We start from the raw sequence: 24,283 nt of genomic DNA on the forward strand, positions 1-24,283 counted from the left end.
TCAATTTTGAATAATTATCACTAGTCCAGGTTGAAGAGGATCAAATGTGAACTCATCCACTAGTATGCTATGGTTTATTGATAAAGGCCCATGAATCAAATCCTTACAATTTTATTAGACATAAAATGAAGTGTAACCTGAATAGGATATGTGTGGCAGGAGAATATCATATCTTTGGAAAATGGCAGGAATCAGACGTCAAAAGCTACTAAGAGGCTTTACATTTATTAGATAGATCAGATAAAGTTAATTTATTTGAATAAAGGTCAGTTGTGATCTACAAGTTAGGGATTTTACCACTATCTGCAGTCCGATCTGCAGGCATAGCCCCGGAACGTGTATTCTTCACAGTGTGGTCATCATCCGGGATTGCTCCGCAATAAACTTTTCTCCATCTGTTTTGGCATTTTGCGATTGGGAGGGTCGACTTCAAGCAAATAACGAGGACATAATTGAATTGAAGAGAAAACAATCAAACGAGTATTCGACGGGTCCATGGCAGCACATTTGCAGGCCTATATCCCTTACAGAAGCTTAAATGTATTAGGATGACAATGGCGGATTAGATAGCTGACAATCGACGTAGCCTGCCCTAATAGCCTGATGTTTTGACTAAAGGAAGCGACGCGTGTGATAAAATGTTTATCAGCAACAGGCATTCAGTAAGATAGTGTATGATATGATAAAGTAAACGCTTCGGTTGCTGCATCAAATACAGATGGAACAGAATGGCATCTTTTCCGGTGACAGAGAAAATATTGGGTTGTATCGTATTCGTTGAAAAAGACTCACTCTTCACACATTTTATGGCAATGCTATTTTCCATTGCGTGGACATGATATTTCCAGCTCGCGGATATCGGATTCACAGGTCTCGTTCTTGAATTTTCTTTGATTCTGACACGTATGCTAACATAGTCAACCATATCGTCACCGACAAACATGGGAACTCAGGTTACTGGAAGAAAGAGGATTCCCAATAAAGAAAAATTGACCGCAGAGGACGATGCTCTCAATCAGATTGCTCGAGAGGTAAGTTTTTTTGGAGATGTTATTTATTCATTTCGGCAAATCGTCACACTGCGCCAAACCTACACTAATCAGGGACACGTTCAGTAACAGTAGGCCTATAGACTCAATCGTGCGACTAAAAGGATATTTTTGACGGCAGGTATTCTAAACTAAAATCATGCACTATTGGTTATCAGCCCCCACCCAACTCAACGAAGGCAGCGCATTCATTCAATTGGCATATTGTGGTGCAGCCTTTTCCTATCCTATGCATTCGCTGACCTAACACAAAAGAGGCATTATTTGTGAGAGGAACCATTGACATTGTTAGTTTGGCCTACATAGTGAAGAATGTGGATTGAAGTGTAGCTAACAACAGAGCGAAATGAATGGGTAAATTGTAGTGAGCAAATTGCATGCTAAGATGACAGGGCTATTGGGGAAGACTGGTTTAAGCCTGGTGGTCATTCTTATCAGTTGTGAAACCGGTACCAGCTGAAAGCTTCACCTATTTATTTCTCTGGCGGGCTACAAGGGAGAGAATGCTGACGTCAAACCACTTCACACTGCCGGAGATGCACCTCAATAAACAATTTCTCTCCTCTCCCTCACACACTGGGCTTATCTCAAGGTCTATGTCATCTTGATTCTTGGCGTGCTGTATGACATGGGGTATACACCCATACAGTATAAGCTTATTGCATACACTTGGCTTAATGCTGTTCCTTATAGGCGGTGAGTGCTGTAAGAGACCTGCGATGTAGAGAATGTATTCAAAATCCTATACTTCATGGGAACACGCCAGGTCACTGCACTTGCTGATAGCTGTGTCCAAACAGTTCATCCAGCCCAATGATGTTGAGCTCTCCTGGGCAGCACATGTGGATATTTGCAAGGACACGCTTCTGACCAACTATAGACTGTGTTCTGTTTACCAGACATCTGGAAAGCATTGGTCCGCTGGCGCCCATGTCTCGCTGGCTCTGAACGTCATTAGAAACAAGTTCTTCCTGTCTTCGTTTTCATCTCGTTGGTTTATCACCATGTAAACTTGCTCTTCAGGGGGGGAAACCCAAATCACCAAAAAGATTTTAAGCACACAAACTGACCTGTGTTCATTTAGTCGACACTCATCCAAAGTTATATGGAAATGGTGAGTATAGTTGGCCTAAATGCAGATAATCAAGGACAAGTAGTCCTGTGTTGTACTCGGACAACGTGCCCCAATAACAAGTCTAAACTACGATATTGCATTAATACGAATGCGATGATGAAACAGTCACTGATGCTGAAGGTTACTTTCCGAAATGGATGTGCTCGTTAGACCTTATGTGCTGTCTGTATCAACCACAGAGCCAGCACACACCCAGTGGCAGCACCACACGTGTGTTGGCTCTCATTGGTGAGGTAAGCCACCCAATGACGTGACACTGACCGCACACATGGGTTTGGTTGACAGAGCAATGGCGTTCTTATACAGGATCTGTTCTCAAAGGATGGCCCATACACAGTATTCTTAATTATTCAAGTATGGGATTATTGTCACGTTCATCGATTACTAAGCTACTTAATATTGTCTTTTAATGAGGAAAGCTCTGCTAAGCAAAAGACCTCCAGTCAAGGAATAACAAGGTGTTCTTGCAGAGAGGGCGATATTCACATCATTAATATGATGCACCATGGCTTGATCGTGCCATCTCATTCCAGTGTCATGGCAGTGCTACTGAAGCAGCAAATGCGTGTTTGTTCCAGACGGCTCACTTTGCACTTTGGTGGTAAATTAACTTTGGCTAAATAACAATGACCCGTTAGATCATAGGACAATTAATTTTCCAGGCTCCACATAATCCTGATATAAGGAAGATATATTTGGTTTATTTTCTAGGTACAAAATAAATACAAATCCTTAGCATGGTTGATGCACCTGGTTTTGCCATGGCTTGTTTAAATGTCTGTTCCAAGGAGCAAGTTGAATGTGGAGTGCGATCGGGAATTCCAAGGAATGGACAGATTGAGAGTTTGGCATCGGGAGTGTTGGACAGGGGTAAGAAAGTCTGGATGGCTCAGGGTGGGCCTTGGCTGATGTTCCTGCATGCTGGAGAGGCTTGACCTACTGGCTAAGATGACAGCTGTTCCTTTGGTTGCACAGTTGTGTGTGTGTGTGTTTTGAAAGCACTCTGAGCTAGGGGATTGGGCTGTTTCTATCCCAGTGACCTGCATCTTTTAAGCCTGAACTGTATCATCCACATCCTGATTTTAAATCGCGGACTGAATAGTCAAAACATGAAGCTTTTACACTATTGGGGGGACATTGTCATTCCCTTTTTCCTGGAAACCTAAATTCAGGCTGGAGTGCCAGTAAATTTGATTCAGTAACTGAGATTAATTCAATGGTAATACAAAAAATTATGCCAATAAATGACTGGCCACTTGAAATTACATATAAAAAATGGTTGGGATCATCTCACTAGAATCATGCCAGCAATTATGAATATTACATTTTGCTAATATTGCTGCTTCAGTCATGGATTTGATGGTTTGGAGCCCATTTACTTCTGTCATACCTCTGCCTTCAGTATCTCTCTGCTTGGTGGGTATGGTGCTAACAATGCTTTGTGGGACAGTCTGAGGGCAGAGTTAAGCCTCCTCTTAAGGCTTGGGCCAGGCTAAGGTGACCGGCCCTGGAAGGAAGTGATGCGTAACAGGGACTAGTGCTTTAAGAAGGGATTAGACTGGCTGGGGCTCTGGGCAGAGGCAGGAAGTGTTCCCTCTGACCTCTGACCCCCTGCCACCTATAGAAATACTGGCCATGGGTGGAGAGGACGGCAGTGGTGTTTTCTTTGGATGGTTAAAAGCAGTGTTTCTCTTTGGATGGTTAAAAGCAGTGTTTCTCTTTGGCCGGGGCCGGCTGGAATGCGGTTGGCTGGTTTGGACAGAATGAGGTGATGAGTGTGGTGACAGTGGGGGTGACTTTATTCATCCCTCAGGGTTGGATTTAGTTCTAAAAGTTTGTCCTGAAACAAACTAGGCTTGATTTCAAAAAGGGCTCTTTAAGAAGTACACCAGTTTTAATGACTTCGGATTGAGTTTTGTAATTGGTTTTACCAATAGAGAAAGGTTATTTTTGAGCGATTATAAGCATAATAGCCTGGTCAGAGAACACTTAGAGGGCCAAGAATAGACCAGCTAACGAGTGTTGATGTGTGCCATGGTTGGCATTGGGATTAAATATGTTTGGTCCATTAAGTATTTTATCATTTAGCTGATACCATGCACACCCACACGCCAACACAGAATGCAAGTCTGCTCATCAAAGCAGTTTAATCTGTGGGGATCCTTCTAAGAAGATCAAAACACTCTCAAACATCGCCATCGACACGTTAGGGGCATTGGCTGGGAGAGGTGATGAGGCGTTCTTTCCGGAAAACGGTGAAATCTAAATAAACCAACCCCAGGTGGGAGCCCAATGTCAGTGTTCTTCTCCTGATGCTGGGTTGACTGTTGACATTTGACAATTTCTGTGGAAAAAAATAGGATTTCTGCAAACACTGTTACCCCTTCTTTCTCCTGGTCACAAACACCCCAAACCTTTAGAAAAGGACCTCGGAGGCCCGTTCATGATGTTCAAAACAGAAGGTGAGAGCTTCAATCAACCGCCATAGACCAGTATGTACTAAACTACTGCCTCACTGGCCTGTCCTGCACACGTAGACTCCTTCCGAAAGCTCCGTAGGGATGTCTTTTAGCAGTGAAAAACATCTGCTCTGCCTGAGAGCTGCATGGCCCCTGTGCCAACTTGTGGAAGCTCCAACCGGCTAATGGTAGTGACCAGAGGCTACGTTTTACAGAGCAATATTTTGTATTTTTTTAAGTCACAGGGAACACTTTGGCTGTTTGAGAAGGCAGGCAGCTGGTAAAATAAGAAAAAAACGTTCTAGATTTGTAGTGCTTAATCATACCGCTCAGATGGCTGAGCGGTTAGGGAATCAGCCTATTAATCAGAAGGTTGCCGGGTTAATTCCTGGGCTGTGCTAAACGACGTGTCGTTGGGCAAGGCACTTCACCCTACTTGCCTCAGTGAGAATGTCCCTGTACTTACTGTAAATCGCTTTGGATAAGAGCGTCTGCTAAATGACTAAATGTAAATGTACTGGTAATCAGGAATACCTAGTTTTAGATAGTTCGATCAAAATGCCTCCAATTGTGGATTTGAAGCAGATCTGCCTTATGCAGTTTTTCTTATTGCAGAGGATTGAAATATCAGTGTCACCTAATTCAGCGATCAGTTCAGGGCTGATCTTTTTCAGGCTTGCAGGTACATGCTGCAGGCGGTGTCCACGATTCAGCGGTTTTCCTGGAAGTGTCAAATCTCAACTCTAGTCATTCCCAGTGTGTGTTTTTTCCCAGCTGCTGTCTCTAGAGTTGACAAGCCTTGAATAAGTGCCTGTGCAAATCAGCCCCGTTGGGTCGAGATTTTGACTTGTGTCGAATGGCTGACTGCCCAAGCCTCCCCCGTTCTCCCCCGTTTCGCGTGTTGACCCTTTGCAGAGGACAATCGGCTTTTAAAAAAAGCCTTATTTTGCTTTGCAGTCTCCTATCATTCCAAAATGGTTTGGCGGTGACACGAGTCATACGCACCAAGTCATACGCTTCATAATTTCTGTTGTGGGAGTCAGGGGCGTTGTCTTTGATGTGTCAGGACATCTACCTCTGGCTGTGTCCTAGTCCAGGGTCACACCATGCTGCTTGATGGTCTCACAGTGACGCCTTAACTAATGTCTGCCTTGAAGCCCCGAGATAATCCCTGTCAAATCTCCTGAGGAGTGTAAAGTCTCCTGATCCTCCGAGGCCACCGTACCTGTGAGGCTTGGCAGGGACTTACGGCTTGGAATGAATTAGGAATGCTCAGCTGCTAATGAGAATCCCATGTGTGTCTCTCGCAGAAAATTGCTTGGCCCTAAACTATTCCACCCCGCCGTCAGCCAGACGTCTCCAGAAGCATGGAAGGTGTTCCTCTATCGTCTCTCGCTGTCGCAGGCATACATGTGGCAGTAATTAGCAAGGAAAGGGGCTTGTTAATGTTGCTCCTTGCTTGGCAGTCAGTGCTGTTCCATTTTCCCCTCTTTCTTGTGTTTAGTTTTGTTTATCCAGGCCAATTTTTGTATATTTTTAGAACTGAACTCTGCATATTGAACTCCTGATTCCAGATGTCTAATGGAGTTTTGTTCATTTTCTTTAAAATGGTCTTAATATATTTGTGCTGGTGTAGTTAAAGATGTTTTTCCTTTGTGCTAATTGCTACCTTCAGTCTGTTAGTAAGCTGTTTTTACTGTGAATCAAATGTACAAATAATAACCTGTTACAAGGTGAGAGTGCAATCAAAGCATATCCCAGCTTGCACTATACTGGTACCAGTGTTGGTGTGGTCCATGTATGGGTGTGTCTCACCAGAAATGCAAGATCATCCACATTCTCTCTCTGTCTCTCTCTGTCTCTCTGTCTCTCTGTCTCTTTCTCTCTCTGTCTGTCTCTCTGTATGTCTCTCTCTCTCTCTGTCTCTCTGTCTCTCTGTCTCTGTCTCTCTGTCTCTCTTGTCATCCCAAAATCATATTGGAAATGCTTCCCCCTAGTGGCTACAAATCCAACCAGACTCAGCCCTCTTGTCTAGTTCATGTGCCCTTGCTTCCCCGGTTGAGTTAGTCAGCCCTAACTCAACTGAAGTGGTGTTACAGATGGATTCCCCTGTGTGTATTCACCTATCCAGTCAATTAAGGGGAGTCAGGTGGCTGAGCGGTTAAGGAATCAGGCTAGTAATCAGAAGGTTGCTGGTTCGATCCCCGGCTCTGCCAATGACGTTGTGTCCTTGGGCAAGGCACTTCACCCTACTTGCCTCGGGGAGAATGTCCCTGTACTTACTGTAAGTCGCTCTGGATAAGAGCGTCTGCTAAATGACAAAAAAAAAAAAAAAATAAGATCAGAGCGTCCTTTATAAACAGGAAAGCAAAGTGGAAGCGAGCAAGGTGTTCTCTTGCTGCATGTCTTGTAGTCTGTCAGTGCAGTACAGTCTATCATGTGGTCTTCCTGAACCTGGCACGGTTCGGTCCTAACCCGTCCAGCCAGGGAGAGGGCTGTGTTTTGGTTCCCTGGCAGAGATACCCCAGCCCTGTCTCGGCCCAGTGGACGAGCCATCGTCATGGTGCCCAGTAATCCACACACTCCAGTGAGCCTGCTCAGCCTTCCTGAGTGAAACCTTCTCTCTGGGGACAGTGGGACACTGTGGACTAAACCTCTCTTGCGGTTGGCATTTTCAAGGCGACGACAAAGTTTCTGTCCTCACTTAATTGCCGTTGATTATATAGGTGGGTGTGTGTTTGCCATGCCACTTCATCTAAAACAATGGAAGTGAGTGACGTAATCATGTTGGAATTGATTACCGAGTGCAAAGGCTTATGAGGGACTGCCTCGACACTATCCTGATCTAATTTGTCTTCAAAGGGTCGTTTCATCTCCCCCTGCCTTGCTATCAAGCTATATTAGCCTGCTGCATACATAACAGAGTAGCAGCAGTCGGCCCTCCTCTCCAGTCAGCTCTCTGGCAGTCTCTGTAGAAGGTTCCAATGGTAACAGTTCACCCACACTTATAAAAAGCTGCTGCTGACAATTCAACACAGACGATTTTTAAAACTTTTTCCTCCCTCTCTCTGTGTGTTTCAGGCCGAGGCGAGGCTGGCGGCGAAGAGGGCAGCCCGGGCGGAGGCACGGGAGATCCGGATGAAGGAGCTGGAGAGACAGCAGAAAGAGGTGAGGTTCCGGAAGGTTCTGGGGGGGGGGGGGGGGGGGGGGGGGCATCTCAAGACCAAAATAGTGACATGGAAACGTCTTGTTTTTTTTAATATATTTTGGTGTGAAACTACCTCAGGTTTACCTCTATCGTTTTGTATTGTAGTTATGGACGGGAATACATTTTTGGAGCTTTTGTGGTTGGGGTGGCGCTGTGTTGTCTAGGTTAGTAACAGTATGGCTTGTTGCAAAATTGATTCTGGTTTGAGTCAGCTGAAAATAGCTTGTGCATGCACCCTCAAACACATGGGAGTATGATCAAACTGGGAATTATTGGGATGTGTTCCAATCCAAATAATGGGACAATAGACATTTGCAGACTTGCCCTGTTGTGTACTCGGATTGCTAAGGGATTGCTTACTATTATTGTTTGAGATGGTGGAGTTCTATAGGTTTGCTGCTGGCTTTTTGTTTCGGTAACAGAGTGGGTGTGACAGATCCATCGAGTTTTCTCAAGAGTGCTTCTTAGGCTCAAACGATCGAACGTTGAAAACGGTCAGAATCCAGTCAATCAGAATTATACTAAATCAGAACTCAAATCGGTTTAAAGGCTGACCAAGGTTAGAGGAATATGTTTTGATCTAGCTGCTTGGAGGGTTTGAAGTCATTATGAGGGACTAAGCGGTGAGTTAGGCACGCCAGACTGGAGCAGGTAAGTGTTTTGGGGTGTATTTCTACATGCAGTACCTGCGGTAAGCACAGAGCTGGTTGTGGTAGTAAAACGACAGCAGCAGTCCGCATACTCCATGCTACCGTTTGTAGGTAAACACAGCTGGGTCTGCATGGAGGACTGCTAAAATGACGCAGCTTGGATACATGTTTTAGTTATTATGATTTTCCATGCTCATTTCGACACTAACTGCTGCTGCCTTGGCACTATCTGTTCCTGTCTCACTCGTAACTTGTTTTAACCCGATGTCTTTCTCCTCCTCATCCCTCCATCTTTCCCTCTGTTTTCATGTCTTCTCTCCGTGGTGCTGTGCCCTTTCCGCCTGTTTTTAGATTTATCAGGCCCAAAAGGTAGGCACTCTCTCTTTCTTGCTCTCTCTCTGTCTCTCTCTTCCTGATTACATTTCAAAGCACATTCCTCAATCCTTGTCTTAAGCCTATCTACTCAATAAAATGTAGAAAAACCACAATGTGTAGATTTCAGGCACTGAATTCGTTGCTCTTTTAAAAACAGATTTGAAACTCTTTCCTCATACAGGTTCATGGTTCAAAGGTTCAAAAATGTTTTACTGCTCTTGTGTCGCTTTCCAAATCCTTGACTTTCCTTCCTTCCTTCCTTCTTTCCTCTATCCTTCCTCCCCACCCCCCAGAGATACTATGGTCTGGACAACAAGTGGGGGCACATTGAACAGTGGATGGTAGGACAATGCAGAGACTGGTCTCTGGACTGCATTCAATTGCATGACGCGACGCGACGGCTTGCTGCACACATGCTTGCAGTAGTAGATAACCTTTGGTGCCGTAGTGCTTGCTGTTCCTACGTGGCCTTTAGTAGGTTCACAAAAACAAGAGAGGGCCCTCCTGCCCTCCCTCCTCCCCCCACCCCCATGTAGTATAGGCTTTGGTGTCGTCTATGTAGATGTATCGGTCAGAAATACACGTTTCCTACTGTACAAGTGCACCGGCATGTGGTAAACAAGTAGGGCAAGTAGGACATGGGGCAAAGCTGATCTACATTCCACCAAATCCCATGGAGCCACAGGGGTTCCCAAGGCCATCTGACAGGGGTCGGAAACCTCACCCTCTGATAGCATGAGGGACAGTCAGGATTACGCCCTGGTCACATGACAGAGCTTACCCTCCCCGACTGCACCCCCCCCCCCCCCTAGCCCCACCCTCCACCCGCCTCTAGCCAGAGTCCCTGCTGTAGATCCGTGCTCTGTGTAAAGACGGCAGGAAGAAGTGGCGGCGAATGGAACGTGCCGATGTGAAATGCATGCCAATGTGATGTGCACCGACTGGGGTTAGTTCAATTCCTGTTTCCACCTAGTCAAGGGATTGACTGACTGCTGGGCAAACTCCCCAACTCAAATGGAGTGGAACTAGAATTGAGCCCAACCCATATGGCGCTGCCTGATGCGACCTGGTGGCGAAAGCCATTTCCTCCCCATCTGGTAGGAGGGTTTCTCCTCCTTTTGACCTCTGACCTTTTCACGTTCTTCTCCCCCTTCCTTTTCTTTCCGCGCGGCCTTCCAGGAGGAGAGTGAGCGGTACTCCCGCCTCTCGCGGAGACACACTTCGGTCGGTATCCTCTCTCCTGCATTCTTCTCTCTCTCTCTCTCTCTGCTCTCCTTCCTTGTTGTCCCTCAGAAATATGTTTTTTTCTTTTTTTTTTTTTTTTACTGTGGCAATACCTGATGGAAAAACTCCCTCCAACATGACTCTCAGTGTGTTGTGAGCAGCGTTTGACTGTGTGTGTGTGTGCCCCTCTGTCACAGATCTCTGACGATGAAGAGCGGATGTCCGTTGGAAGCAGGGGCAGTCTTCGGGTCAGTACACCTGAGTTTCCTTCTCTCCCCCCCTCTGTTCTCACCTCCACACAGGTGGCCTTGGCTGCAAGACACGCACACACTGACATCACACGGGTCCTAACCTTTCAAAGCTTACATTTCCACTCCCGCTTGTCAACAATGAGACGGTAATGGGCTCTTTGAAAACAGTTGAATATCTGCCCCTTGAACAGATGGGTATTGTACTGTAGGTAGCAGAGAAGGAATGGCAGAGGTATTCTTCACACACCTTTTACACTAACAATATGGTCAACATCGAATCAACCAGCATGAAGTGAAAATCAGCTCCATTTAATTTTGGGCTGATAAGAATATTTGACCTTGAACAGTGTTCCACATCAATACTGTATACGTTTCAGAGGCAGATGGAATTTTCCAAGTAGCATTTAGAAGCACATTTAGTTATGCATTAACGACCAGTCATCTTACAGAATTAGGGCTTGGGCTGTGGCAACTGCTGTCACGCCCCTGTCAACAGTCAAGCTAGTCAGCATAGCTCCAGTCGTCCAGTAATAGGTTGTTAGGGAGTAGCAATGTGTTTGTGAGGTCACACCCAGCTATAGCTTTCTTCTCACACAGGTGAAAGATGAGATAGCATTCTGCACTACATTTCTTTTTTTTTGCGAAACTTTGTTACATAACTTATAATGTTTTCGTACCTTGGTCAAAATAGTTATCCCCCCCCATTCAATTATATGTACTTTGTTTGCTATAGGTTATGCTTGGCAGACTCTTGTGCGGCTAACTCAGTGGTAGGGCCTAAATCAAACATGCCTGAAGTGATTGACTGAAACCACATACGGCTTTGTTCCATGCAGGGGAGCAACCTTAATCTATCCCCAAGATGTACAAGAACCTTGCCTGTAGGGGAAAAACACTGGGCTGACATTGAATGACAGCAGAAGATATTGTTCCCAAAAACACACACGCAGCATTCTAGAAATATCCGTGGACGTAAGGACACACGGCTGCCTGAGAGCGTCTGCTTGTTGATCTGCACCTTCCTGCTGTTGGAACCATCTTTAGTGTTCTCTAAAACTCAACCATTTCTCTTAATCCCATTTTGCGCAGACCAAAACTACAGAACCAGACACCTCCTAATTAGTACTATTTTATTTATTTCAGCAAATTTAAGCACATCATTCGTTATTATTTTATTGAAAAACAAACGCTTATTAAGGTAGGGTAGGATTCTAGACTATTTACCAGGTTATGTAGCGAAAGGCCTTCAAGTAGATGGAGGTGTTTGCTAGGTTGGTTTCCTGTTTCCATTGTTGGAAAGATGTACAGATATAGCCAAGATGTCAGCGACTTCAGTGAATGTCGGGGAACAGGAAAGTCTAGATGACTGTTTTATCACCCGGTTGGACCCCTTCTGGCTAACTCGCGCCATAGAATGTCTGACATGCTGATAGACATAACATACTGCCTGCTTTGGTTGACCACACACACTCCTAACAGACACCTGTCATAACATCATCCTGTGTACAGTACTATCAGATCCTGTGTCCTGTGTGTATTTTCTTTGAATCCATTCTTGTCATTTCTCTGTCTGCATTTCTCCTGTGTGTGCTGTTCCTGTACAGGGGACCCACTTTTCGGATCAGTACTGCAGCACCAGCAGTCTACCCTCTCTCAGACAGCACAATAACTCCACTCAGAACGGCCGGGTCTGTCCCCTTCACTCGACCCCCCCCCCCCCCCCCCCCAAACCTACCCGCCTCTCCCTGACCCCCCCCCCGTCCCACCCTCACCCGCCCCTGCGTATCTCCGTCCTCCACATCCCCCCCCCCCCCCACCACCTCACTCCCGAGTCACCGTGCTTCCTCCACCTCCTCCACCTCCCCCCCCCCCTCTCCTTCTCTCGCTCCCTCCTCCTCCTCCACCTCACCCTGTGTAGCTGAGATAAGACTGTGACGTGGGTGACCGTCTCGTGTTCCATGGCAGTGTCTTGAAAACTAACCTTTAACGTTTGTGAGCCTGCGGGGGCATGAGACGGTAGCCGGACACATGCTGAGGATGTGTCCGGGTGAGCGAGGTGGGTTGGCGAGTATTTGGAACTTGTTTTTTTGTTTTTGTTGTTGTTGTTGTTGTCGTTTTTCTCCCTCCACACGTGAAGCCCTCCATGCTCTATAGTGAAGGCCAACGCTCCCAGAGCCAAAGGGTTGGTCCTCTCTCTCACCCTTCTCCATGCCGCCTTCACCTCACCTAGAATGTGACCTAGAGTAGATGGATGAACGCCGGGAGAAAGGATGGATGGACGGATGGATGGAGAGACGGACAGAATGACGGGGTGGAGGAACGGACAGCTGGATGGATGGAGCTTTGAGTGTAGTGTATTGGGTGGGTTAGGTGGCTAGTGAGGTTTGTACAGTGGATAGATAGAAAGGTCAATCCGACAAAGGAGATGGCGAGGGCCTGCATATATTCATGCGTCCGACTCATCCATCATGCACGGCCCGCCCCTCGGGCGCCAAAAGCCACCTTGTGCTTGTGCATCGCTGCCCCGAGATGTCACCCGTGTCACTGCATGGCTTGACTGAGCGCTTAGTGCATGGTTGGGCCCGTCACAACCACTCCCTCTCACTCGTTCGCAGAGCTGTCACTGTTGACCTTGGAACGCGCCGAATCCTGTTTTCAAAGTGATGGATGCTCGCTGCAGTACGTCTGTAGGCGCCGGGCTGCTGCTCATGCATGTCCCGTTGCCGCTGTCTGTGTAAGCCCCTCCCCGTCTGCGATGCCATGTCTGAGAAGAGTGTCTGAAGGAGGTTGGGACGACACGGGGAAACGTGGCGTGAGCGTAGCGGCCGCGACCATGCTGAGGACGCGGCTCCATCTCACGTTGATACAGGCATGCTTGCATCGATGGCCGCAGGGATATCCTGGATCTTTGTGAACCGTGTCTAATGTCCAGTTATTGCATCCGTGTCCTTGAGGTTTGGATGGACTTTGGGCAACATTGTGCACTTTCGCCGTTTACCGAGCATGGGTGGTTGGTTTTGTGTGTGTTGACACAAAGGTATGACTGTATCCGAGGTGTAGTAGAGGTGTGTGTTCACTTCTACCATGTGTTTGTCCCTGCACGCACATAGCCAGCTGGTTACCATTATTTCCTCTAGATCTGCTGTTAGCACAGTCCTGCTGTTAGCCGACCTGCGGTTAGCAGCCCTGCTATGAGAACAATACTCCCGGGCAGATTGGCTGTCTGCTGGTTCAGTGCATGGCACAAACGCATGGGTGGAGGGAACCACCCAGCTTCTACACCTCTGTGGATGTGTGAGAGACGAACACTGACACTGTGTGTGTGTGTGTGTGTGTGTGTTCTCTCCTGTCCGCAGGGCTCTGTGTGTGAGGAGTCTGTACTCGGCAACACCCGGCGCTTTAGTGGCTCCAGCGCTCGCGGCGTAAGCCCTTGGAACGCCCCCTTCTCCCCTGCCATGGGGTCGGAGGGGGGGGTCGCTTAGCATGCCTGACATGGCACGTGGAACCGCACAAGCCTGTCTGCATGAAGGTCGTCAGTCGGGGGGGTCAACCCAGTCTCTTTCGACCTTTCAGACGAACCGAACGGAATCCATCCCTCTCTGGCTTGTTGAAATGGCACTGGCGTTGTCCACATTCTCATGTCTTGCATTTGACTAAAATTGCATCGAAGTAGGTTACAAACACACACGCTGCTCACACTCCGATGTTGGGTGTGTCGGTGGTTGAATGGTAGGAAATCAGTCATTGCGGTTGCCGCTGTATTGAGTAGGGGAGTGTTGGGCGAAGTGTCCGCATGCGTGTTTGGTTTTGGTGTTGAGGTTGCGTGTGGTCTAACCAGGCCTGGTTGACTTGTCTAGCAGTCTTACCCCTGTTACTCAACCCCCTCCTCCCTCCCGCCCTCCCGTTATATCTGCCTGCTCATTTCCCCCTCTCCCAACTCTCAATCAATGATGTCACTAACCTCTCTCTCTTTGCGTCTGTCTCTTTTCTTCGTCCGCTGTGACTTGCCAGCCTTCGGACTACAGTGGCTTTCTGGGCTCCAGCTCTCGGGCCTCGTCCAGGGCCAGCTCGGCCCGTGCCAGCCCAGTGGTGAGCTCTCTTCGTCAGTCACTCCCTGTAACCCAAGACCCCTGCTTTAGGCCTCTTCGTTGACGTCTGTGTCCCCCCCCCCCCAACCCCAGTGTCTAGGGACATTGATACCCCTGTGCACCTCAAAGGTACCAGTAAACCGAGATGGACTCTTCCGTGTTCATGTCCACGTAGACGAGGCCACAGTTCGGTTGCCTCCTGCCCCCTGGTGGCCGTGTTGAAGACTGTAGCGTTTGTCATGTTCCTCTTCCAGCCAAGACGAGTTGCTCCCTGACAGAGCTTGTTTAAAGTGAGTGAGAGTGGTACTCTGAGTGCACTGTTGTGGGGCTGACCACTCACTTGGAGACTGGAGTGCATTGCGACTAACCAGCATTGGTGCAGTGGTCCAGAGAGCTGGGGTTCGGATCTGAGCATGACCTTTGAGACGACGCCGCTGTGTAGGATTGTGTTCTTGACGGACTTACGGTTTCAGTGGCTTCCGAATGAGCTCTAACTTTTAACAGTGCACAGCATTTTGAATGGGTGTGCGCACTCAAATATGTGTGTGTAAATATGTGAAGCCGTTCGTATGACATCGTGGATAGAGCCGTGTAGGACACTGACTGACAATTTCAACTGACAATTTCGAGCCTTGATATGAAACATACTTGACGGGTCTCTTTATCTTTCATCACCAGGTGGAGGAAAGGCCCGACAGGGACTTTCTAGAAAAGGTAAGTGTGTCTCTCTCGCCTGAACCCTCTGCCGACGTTAATTGTTAATCTCCCCCCCCACCCCCCCCCCAAAATTGTGCAGGGCCCCGTTACTCACCCACACGGACGACAGCTGTCCCGCAAGCATCGACGTCGACCCTTTTCCAATCCATAAAGGCCAGGGCGGGGGGGGTTGGGGGGGGAGGGGGGGAGGACTCCGTGAGACAGCACTGACACCCTGTGGCGTCCTCGCAGGGCTCCAGGACGGCCTCCACCCTGTCGGCCGCCACCCTGGCCTCCCTGGGCGGGGCCTCCTCCAGGAGGGGGAGCTGCGACACCTCCTTCTCCGTGGAGACGGAGGCTTCCATACGAGAGATGAAGGTGAGACCTCGTCCTGTCGGTTCGGTCCTGAAAGTGTGTGTGTGTGTGTGATCGGAGTGCTCCACAAAACACATTCCTAACAGATCTTTCCACACATTCCCATGATTGTATTTAATCCTGCATGCAGAGGACAAATTCACAGACAAGAACAGATGTTGAAGGCAGATGTATACAGAGTACATTAGTGTCGCCCCCCCCCCCCCCCAATTAAAAGGAATGTGAATTCAGAACGATGGATGCCGACTAAGCAGGCGTGCGTGTGTGTGTGTGTGTGTGGCGGCAGGACTCCCTGGTGGAGTCGGAGGAGAAGTACCGCAAGGCCATGGTGTCCAACGCCCAGCTGCACAACGAGAAGTCCAACCTGATGTACCAGGTGGACACGCTGAAGGAGTCCCTCATCGAGCTGGAGGAGAGGCTGTGGGAGTCGCAGCGCGAGCTCAGTGACAAGGCCAAGGTCAGGCTCACCTCACCTCACGGGGGGGGGGGGAGCGGGGAACCGGGCGTTGAAATATGTTAGGGGCTGGGTCCAGTAGAGCTCAGCGGTTAGAGCACTGGACTGCTGATCATGAGGTTGCAGGTTGAAATCACCCCCCCTTTTGCTCTGTACATCGGTTTGGTTACATTAGTTATTCATTTCATTGCAGCCTTAAAGATCACATCGGTGATCTGCAAAAAACGGTTGTCTGACTTTTCCCCCCCGACTGCACGGGCAGTGGGACACGCATTTGACCAACTTTCTCTCGCCCTCTTAGGAGTTTGAGAGGGAGAGACATGCCCACGGCGTGCTTCAGTTCCAGTTCAGCGAGACGAGAGAGACTCTGAAACAGAGCGAGGAACTTCTAACCGTGAGTACCGACCAAGTCCACGTCGGCACGAACAAACCACCGGCGCTGCAACCACAGCACTAACACTAACACTGGCCCAGGTCATAACTGACAAACTAGTACTCCATCCTATAGTACTACTCGCACGACCGGGTCTCTTTCGCTGCGCTTGCTTCTCCTGCGTCGCATTCTTCCACCCGCTGACTTTCCCTCTCCTGTGTGTCTCTTGGTCCTCCGTGCTTTCCGTCCTGCCCCCCCCCCTGAGCCAGGAAGTGGGGGAGCTGCGTCTCAAAAGGGACAGCGGCGCTAGGGAGATCTCTGACCTGCAGGAAGCGCTGGAGTGGAAGGAGAAAAAGATCGGGGTAGGGCGCCATAGGACTTCCTGTCGGCCTCACCGCAACAGAAAGAGATTTCCCCCCTAAGCCCCTCCCCCCTAAGCCCCTCCCCCCTCCTGGCATTCTCCTGTCCCTGCCTAACTCTTCCTAACACGCCGTAACTTCTTCACCCTGTTGCTATTTCTTTTCCTTTCCCTTCACCACCTGAATCTCTTCCCTTCCTTCCTTTACTGACTTCCTGCTTCCGGCACGGCTCAGGCCTTAGAGAGGCAGAGGGAATACTCGGAGGCCGTGAGGACTGAGCGGGATCTGCTCAGGGATCAGGTGGTCCATCTCAGAGATGCCCTCAAGGTACTGAGTCGGTCCTGTAGCATCGATGCTTTGAGTCCAGAACAGTCTTCGGTTTGATGTCAGTAGAACTGTATGGTGGTGTATCACACAACATACGTTGTCGCATTCTAAGATGGGTTCTTTCCTGGTCAGAAACATGGGATAGCGCTGTCGCCTGAGGTAACCACCAATGGGGCGACAGGAGATGGGGTGCTGGACGGTCCGCTCTGTGCAGAGTCTGGCTCCCGATTGGCTCAGGAGGCACAGCCACCTCATATAGGTGGAGAGAGCATGCTGGGTAAGCACCTTTTTTGGATGCAACCGCACATTGTCTGATCTTTGCCAATTAACCGTTTTTGGTCATTCCATTCCATTTCATGATTTTAATGTTTTCTCATCTGTCTCCTCTGCTTTTCTTCATGAATGTCCTCTTTTTAACTGACTGTATGACTCAAAAGGGTACAAATCATCTTTTTGTTCAGTCTTTTTTGAAATCCTCAAGCACATTTCGCAGCATCAGCCTGTAGTGGACTGCGATAATCCTTTTTTCCCCCAAGCCTGTTTCTCTGTGATCGAGTCCCCTAATTCTGTTCTCTTCCAGTTAATTTAGTCGATTTCTTATGAAAAAATTCAAATAAATTACAAAATAAAAGAATCCAATGAAACCTTTTGAGGATGACCCATGTTTGGTCCTCCAACCTTCTCCCAGGCGTAGCGCTGGAGATGCCGCTAGACCAGATTGCCATCAAGGCAGCCGCTGTCAGTAGACTGGCAGCCGAGGCTGAAAACGCCTCCCAGCAGCTCTGCGAGAGGCCAACTGAAAGAGACTCAGACGACACCTCCAGTCAGCAGATGAAGACAAGCCGTCAGGAGAGGACTGAGAACACCAGGGCAGAAATCACCCAGCAGTGCACTGCAGTCTTACCGGACTATTTCAAGTGGAATGACCAAGAGATAAGAGATGGTCCTCAACCACCGACACGCTATGCTGGGCAGCGACCCCAGTGCAGCGCAGAGAACAAGGTGGATTCTCGAATCGAACTCCCAGAGGACGTTTTGGCGGATATAAAATGTTTGCGCAGTCATAAAGATAATGGTGATATAATGGACTGGGGAGGATGTCAACGCAGAGGTGTTCATTGTAGACCGACAAGTACGAAGAATATCACGGATGAGTTGCTGGATTCAGGACAACGGAGAATATCTGATCTGTTACTGTGTGGTGAAGTGGAGACGACCCTCTTCTTAACGGAGTCTCAAGGTCGCCAAAAGGATCCCGAGGTCGTGCTGGAGTGTGACACGAAGGCTCGTCGGATTGTTCCGGAGGTTTCAAATCCCGGCGGAAAGGACGGCAAGCACCAAGTGGTACCCGAGTTGGTTTTCACATTTGGGTTTGCCTTTGGGCTCGCATTGGGGATTTCTGAAGAGCGGACAAGAGCTTCAGAAAGGGCTGCAAATGGCATTAGGGTTGGTCCGTCAAAAGATTTGCGAGAGGAGCCAGGAAACTCGGGACACCTCACATCTACCGCGTTTGACTCTGAATTAAGGATGACACCCACGTTTAGAGAAGAGGTCCGGACAAGCTCTGTTCAGATGAAACAAGGCACAGTAGGTCCTAGAAAGTCCTCAGATCTTACTGCCCTTTCACTGACAGCAGAGATGGAAGTCATATCAGATCTGGCCATTCTAGACATTTCCACCAGCCCCAAGAATAATAAAAGGAAAGCTTTTAAACAACAGGCAAAGAATAATCGAGTAAGGGAGAACTCTTTTGATTTCTCCAGCCATCACAGCCCAGATGACATGTTGGTCCTTATTTCCCCTACGATTGGACGTGGAGCTCAAGGCGGCTCGGTGACAGATCAGGCTGATGCCATACAACCCGGCAGTGCCCGTTTGGTGAATGTAAGCTCGCCAGACGACGAAAATGCAAGAAGGACGCATCTTGTGACCATATTGGAGTTAGAAACCTGTCCAGACTGGATTGTGTTGGATCTCCACAGTTTCTCCGAAGGAGAAGAAGGGAGCATTCGGGAGCAGGGACGAATGGAGCAGGAGGGTTTCAGAAATAGACCCGTTCTTCGACACGAAGAGACAAATGAAGAGGCGTCAGTTGGAATCCTTGACAGTTGTGAAGAAGCCCTTCATCTTGAGGAGGAGATGGCAGTGGTTTGGCAAAGCCAGCCAAATGCTGGGGATGTGGAAGGAGATGGTCCCCAAGCAGATCAGACATCTCGGAGTCACAGAAGGAAAATGTCTCTGCGTCGTAGGGAATGCAAATCTAGAGAGAAATGCTGCCTCATGTAGACTTGAACAACCTACTTGTACATTACTGTTTGTTTGTGTATATACTCAGTGACCAAAGAATGTGAATATAAAAGTCTAAAAACATAAAAATATGTTAATATTTCTCTAAGAAAATAATAAACAGGAAATACACTTGAATATCAAAACAATTTGTTTGTTTTATGGAATGATGTTATAATTTTGCGTACTGTGTGCACAGTATCCAACTTTTTTATTGAATGTACCTTGAATAAATGTGCAATACCAAGGTGACGTGTTTTATTTATTATTTTTATTATTCATATTTTTCTTCATATTATTCTTCATAGAACAAAGGGTTGTCTATGGAACTCTAGAACGGATTCTGGAAAAATAGCTCCAGACATTCTCACAGAAGAACTTGTACACACACAGAATGTGTATTATACCTCAATGATACAAACATGTGCAACTATCTATATTTACATGGCCACATGACTTGGTCTTGTATCTAAATAAATCCTATCCCACTGATTTCAACATAAAACAGCACATCTCTGTCTCACAAAGAATGGAAAGAAACTGTTCACTGGCTCTAGTTTACTACTAATCAACATCAGATGGTTGAGAGTTGAAAACTGAGACAGTTCTAATGAAATATAGTTGTGATTTGGGGCAATTTTACATTGTTGATGAGTGCAGTGTTTTAGTATGCCATTTATACACCCACCCAGTTTGACCTGAAACTCATCTAACTGCTGTGTTTGTCTGTGTTTGTCTGTAGAGCTCCGATTAAGAAAACTAGTCGATGAGAGAGAAAGCTTAGTGGATCAGGTGAGTCTTCACTTCATAATTCAAATTTTTGGAGAAATATAATACCGCATAAATGTGTAGTTCAACAATAAAAAAATCTAAGACTGAAAGCTAAAACAAACCCATTTGAAAAGTTATCATTTTAAGAATCTTCAAGGAAAGGTTTCTCCACTTGTTTGACCGTGTGTGAACGTGCGGTAGGTGAGGAGGCTGAAGTCTCAGCTGGAGCAGAAACCGAGGAATGGGACTGAGGGGCCAGAAGAGGAGGGCGTGGAGAACGGCATGGACCCCTACATCATGGACCTGCAGAGTGAGTGAGAGCGGCCAGTCGAGACTGCTTCTCCGATTCACCCCACTGTATCTCCCACACACCACTAGCTTTTCCCCCGACCTATGGCGACTCAGCAACTCTAAACGGGGCTCGGAAAATGTCCTCGTCAGTTCACACCGAAAAAATTAACGACTTGTCCATTTCACTTTATATTGTTTTATGCTGCTTTGCCGAGTCCTTTTGATGTCTCTGAACATGGTGCTCATTATGTGACTTGATGCAGATGTCTCCTAGCCACAGCAATAGCAGCCCCCAATTATGATGACTAAACATGTGGTCTGTTGTTCTCTTCCTCCGTACAGGGGATGCAAACAGGCAGATTAGCGACTTCAAATTCAAACTGGTTAAATCGGAGCAGGAAGTCACAGCGCTCGAACAAAATGTAAGTTATGGTGTTTTCTAGTTGCAACTTAAGAGAGCTCCGCGTAAAATGATCTCCATGCACACGGTCTTCAACAGATGTGACCGTTGAAATGGGCTTAATTCTGCGCCGACTGTCAGTCCAGTTAGGTTATACAGTGAAGTCACATTCTTTTCCCCTAATCCCATTTTTTCACCTCATTTGTCTCCTTTCCAGATCATACGGCTGGAGGGTCAGGTGACTCGCTACAAGTCGGCCTCGGAAAGTGCTGAGAAAGTGGAGGACGAGCTCAAAGTGGAGAAACGCAAGCTGCAACGAGAGGTCCGACGCCCAGGCGGCGGGCTCCGCTGTTTACGTCGACCTTTTCAAGAACTTTGCATTCGCACAATTACAAAACGGATTGATTTGTTTTCTCACATTTTTTCTTGTGCCCTCTCTCTCTTTCTCCCCCCTCGTCTTTCTCCTGCTCTCTTTTGGTCCGTCTCACTCTCTTCTCTTTCTCTCCATCTTTCTTTTTCAAATTTTCTTCTATCTTTTTCTCCTCCCACTCTCTCTCTCTCTCTCTCCCACTCTCTCGCTCGCTCTCTCGCTCTCTGTCTTTCCATCTCTCTCTCTCGCGCTCTCTCGCTCTCTCTCGCTCTCTGTCTTTCCATCTCTCTCTCTCTCTCTCTGTCTCTCACCACTACAGCTGAGGTCAGCCCTCGATAGAATAGATGAACTGGAGGCCAGTAACAGCCATCTATCCAAGCGCCTGGAGAAAATGAAAGCCAATCGAACTGCTCTACTGGCCCAGCAGTGATGCATCCCGCAACCTCCACTTGACCTTTTGACCCATCAGTAGATGCTGCCAAAGGATTCAGAGCAAGTGGAAACTAAACACCAAGATACGCAGTGGCATAATCATGCATAACGTTATCCCAGATTATCACACTGGGCCATGTTTTCATCAGCTGTACAAGCAAAGAACAGACCAGATCAAGAGGTTATTTTTTTTTGGGGGGGGGGGGGGGTTTCTGTGACCACGTCGCTGGTCCGAATGTCTCCCTGTTTCCATGCAAGACTGGAAGGACCCTGAGCCTTCGCGTGAGGGGTGCCGCAGAGACACAGAGAGGCCCTGTGACGGACAGGATGACACAGAGACCCCTCTCTAGGGTGGGTGAAGGAGGAAAATGCACAACATTGAACAAAAATGGAACTACCCCACCCTTCCTCCTCTCACTGTGGCTCTTGAGTACCCCCCCCCCCTATATTTTCTGAAATGCGTGGCACTACCTATCTCTGCCACCTGAGTGCGCTGTCCTATCAAGAAAGCTCAATCGGCAGGAGAAGAACGGCAGTAAGGCTGAATCATTGACTCTGCTGGTTCTCGAGTTAACCGTTTATTTGAGCTCTGTCTTTCCGTTTGTATATGTATTTTGTGGAAATGCACTCTGTTCCCTGACGTACTCCCAAGCCAAACTCTTCCGTTGATTCGATGTTCATTTGTTTTGTTCGAGGGTGATGTACGTATGTCCATGTTGTTCAACGCGGTGTCTTCGTACCGTCGGTGTGTGGGTGTGTTACATATCTAGATGGGATTGGTGCAAAGTCACCTGGCACAAAACGAATGAAGAGCACCCAACATCGTCTTTGTGCCACTTATAAAAGCAGACTATATGATATCCTTGATAACAAAAAAGAAATGTACCGGCACTTGGGAAAACACCAGCTTTAAAATGTACGAATAGTATCGCCTCAAGCAATTAAAGGCAATTGGTGGCTCATTGAAACCTATGGGAGAGTACAATCATTTAAATAATGCTTTGCAATAACACTTTGTTTTTGAATGTACAGACTGTTGAGAATAATTGCCTAAATCAAGGTATCATGTCATTGACGGAAGCAAAACGTGTCCCTCTGCTCGGAAGGCCGAGCAGGAGGAGCGTTGACGCTCAGTGGTTTGAACACAACCTCCCATTCCCCTCTATACCCGTCATGCCACAGGACCTCCATATGATCCGACAATTGCTCCCGCTCTATTTACGACCAGACTTGTGTAAAAGATGCTAATGTCAAACTGACCATCTCTGATCTCTTTGGGATCGCTTCGGCTCCCCAGAAGCTGAGGCTTCTGAATGCCTGTCATTTAAACGGAACAAATTCCTCCTCCTAGTTGTGTTCTTTTAAACGACAGGAATGTAGTGGGTGCTGACAGCGGGAATGTCCTTGCCTGATAATTGTTGAGGGGTGTTTGGTCTTTGGGGTGGTATTGACGAGCACTCGATTAAACTCATTCAACAACTCTGCTCCAGCAATGGATCTTGATTTCTTTCTGAACATGATCTCGTTTCCAATTGGGTGTCTTATCACGGCACAGCTTTTGCTTCGCCGACCTTGGCTTGTGCGAGTCATATTTAGCATAGAGGCCTTCTGAGAGGGCTCGTCTGAGTTTGGGGTGTTTCTTCGGAAGAGCTCTCCTAGCCTCCCCGCTTCTGGGGCAGCGCAGGCTGAGGAGGGAGTGAATCATTAGCACATTCTGACAGCTCGTCCAGTCCTCCCCCGACTGTTCCACACTTGCAGCCACTGTGTAATCCTCCCCTGAGGAATCCTTCGGCCTCTCCTCTCTCTGATGTCAATTCTTTCGCTCACTCGCGCTCTCTCTCTCTCCCGCCCATCCTCCACCTCGCAGAATCTGCCGTGGAACCGGGGGGGTGGGGGTGGGGGGGGGGGGGGGTGGGGGGGTAACAATAGGAAGTACGGTTCCTCCTAAGGGAAGCTGCCAGTCAAGTGTCGCTAGTCAGGAGCTACTTTTCCTCCAGTTGTTGATGTAGATGTCTTGGGACAGGGAAGTGATTACTCCCTGGAACCACAACCTCCAGAACCAGTAGTGCATGAAATGTACTTCTGTTCCTCTGACGGAGAGACGTGTCTGGGCAAAGTATCTCCCCAAAAGATTTGGCTTCTCTTATTTTACTTCAAATCTAACAGATCATTCGTGGGCATGACTCGTGTAGTGTAGAAATGAAATGGACTAAACTGAAAGTCCAGTTTAGTCAAGTATAAATAAATTATCAAACCATACTTTCATTTCGGCGTCGTGGAGAAGAGCGCTACCTCATTTGTTTCCGTGCACAGTTGCCATCATGACCTACAGCATATGGAGTGGACAGATTCCCATTGGATTTGCTCCCTATCATATTTTGCTGCTCTGTTCCTGGTGAACCTGAGGCGAAAGAATATTGATTTCTGGGGTTCGATGGGGAAGGAAAGACCTTTCTGATGTGTCCTTATTCCAAGCTGCATTTTCAGCCGTGGTGAAATATTCCCCCTGGAAAGATACCCTCGAACCAGGAAAGCTACCTCGGCTCATGAGATTTCCTGTGACCCAGTTGCTGGGAACTTTTAAAGGGGATTTACATGACTATTAATAATGATGGCCCCTGCGCCATAATTGGGATATAGGCCTTACGTTTTGCCATGGACGTTTTTGAGCAGCCAATCAGAGTGGGATTTACATGTATGCAGTGGGTCC

At 47.8% G+C, this 24,283-nt stretch overlaps 1 protein-coding gene across 6 annotated transcripts; it reads left to right on the forward strand.

The window, feature by feature from the left end:
- The first annotated feature begins 369 nt into the window (after positions 1–369).
- On the forward strand, positions 370–21,765 carry lrrfip1b (leucine rich repeat (in FLII) interacting protein 1b). Of its 6 annotated transcripts, XM_067260654.1 has the most exons (20): positions 370–1,031; positions 7,725–7,811; positions 8,853–8,870; positions 9,170–9,217; positions 10,056–10,100; positions 10,298–10,348; positions 11,956–12,039; positions 14,363–14,440; positions 15,118–15,153; positions 15,388–15,513; positions 15,797–15,967; positions 16,266–16,358; positions 16,607–16,699; positions 16,931–17,023; positions 17,156–17,300; positions 20,052–20,101; positions 20,282–20,390; positions 20,714–20,793; positions 20,989–21,093; positions 21,461–21,765. In XM_067260654.1, exons 1-20 carry the CDS (start codon positions 942–944, stop codon positions 21,569–21,571), a joined length of 1,713 nt encoding a protein of 570 aa, XP_067116755.1. In that variant the 5' UTR covers positions 370–941; the 3' UTR covers positions 21,572–21,765. The 6 variants fall into 6 exon arrangements, with proteins under 6 accessions (XP_067116755.1, XP_067116759.1, XP_067116758.1 ...); XM_067260658.1 differs by lacking the exons at positions 16,607–16,699; positions 16,931–17,023; XM_067260657.1 differs by lacking the exons at positions 11,956–12,039; positions 14,363–14,440.
- Positions 21,766–24,283: the final 2,518 nt, after the last annotated feature.

The sequence above is a fragment of the Osmerus mordax genome, chromosome 22, assembly GCF_038355195.1.
Source record: "Osmerus mordax isolate fOsmMor3 chromosome 22, fOsmMor3.pri, whole genome shotgun sequence".
Taxonomy (NCBI): Eukaryota; Metazoa; Chordata; class Actinopteri; order Osmeriformes; family Osmeridae; genus Osmerus; species Osmerus mordax.

What these genes read in the sequence shown, in the direction of transcription:
- lrrfip1b (XM_067260654.1), top strand. Translation starts at nt 942, where the DNA reads ATGGGAACTCAGGTTACTGGAAGAAAGAGGATTCCCAATAAAGAAAAA. An exon ending in AGAGCGAGGAACTTCTAACC is followed by an intron (nt 16,359 to 16,606) that starts GTGAGTACCGAC and finishes CCCCTGAGCCAG; the next exon opens with GAAGTGGGGGAGCTGCGTCT. An exon ending in AACGCAAGCTGCAACGAGAG is followed by an intron (nt 21,094 to 21,460) that starts GTCCGACGCCCA and finishes TCACCACTACAG; the next exon opens with CTGAGGTCAGCCCTCGATAG.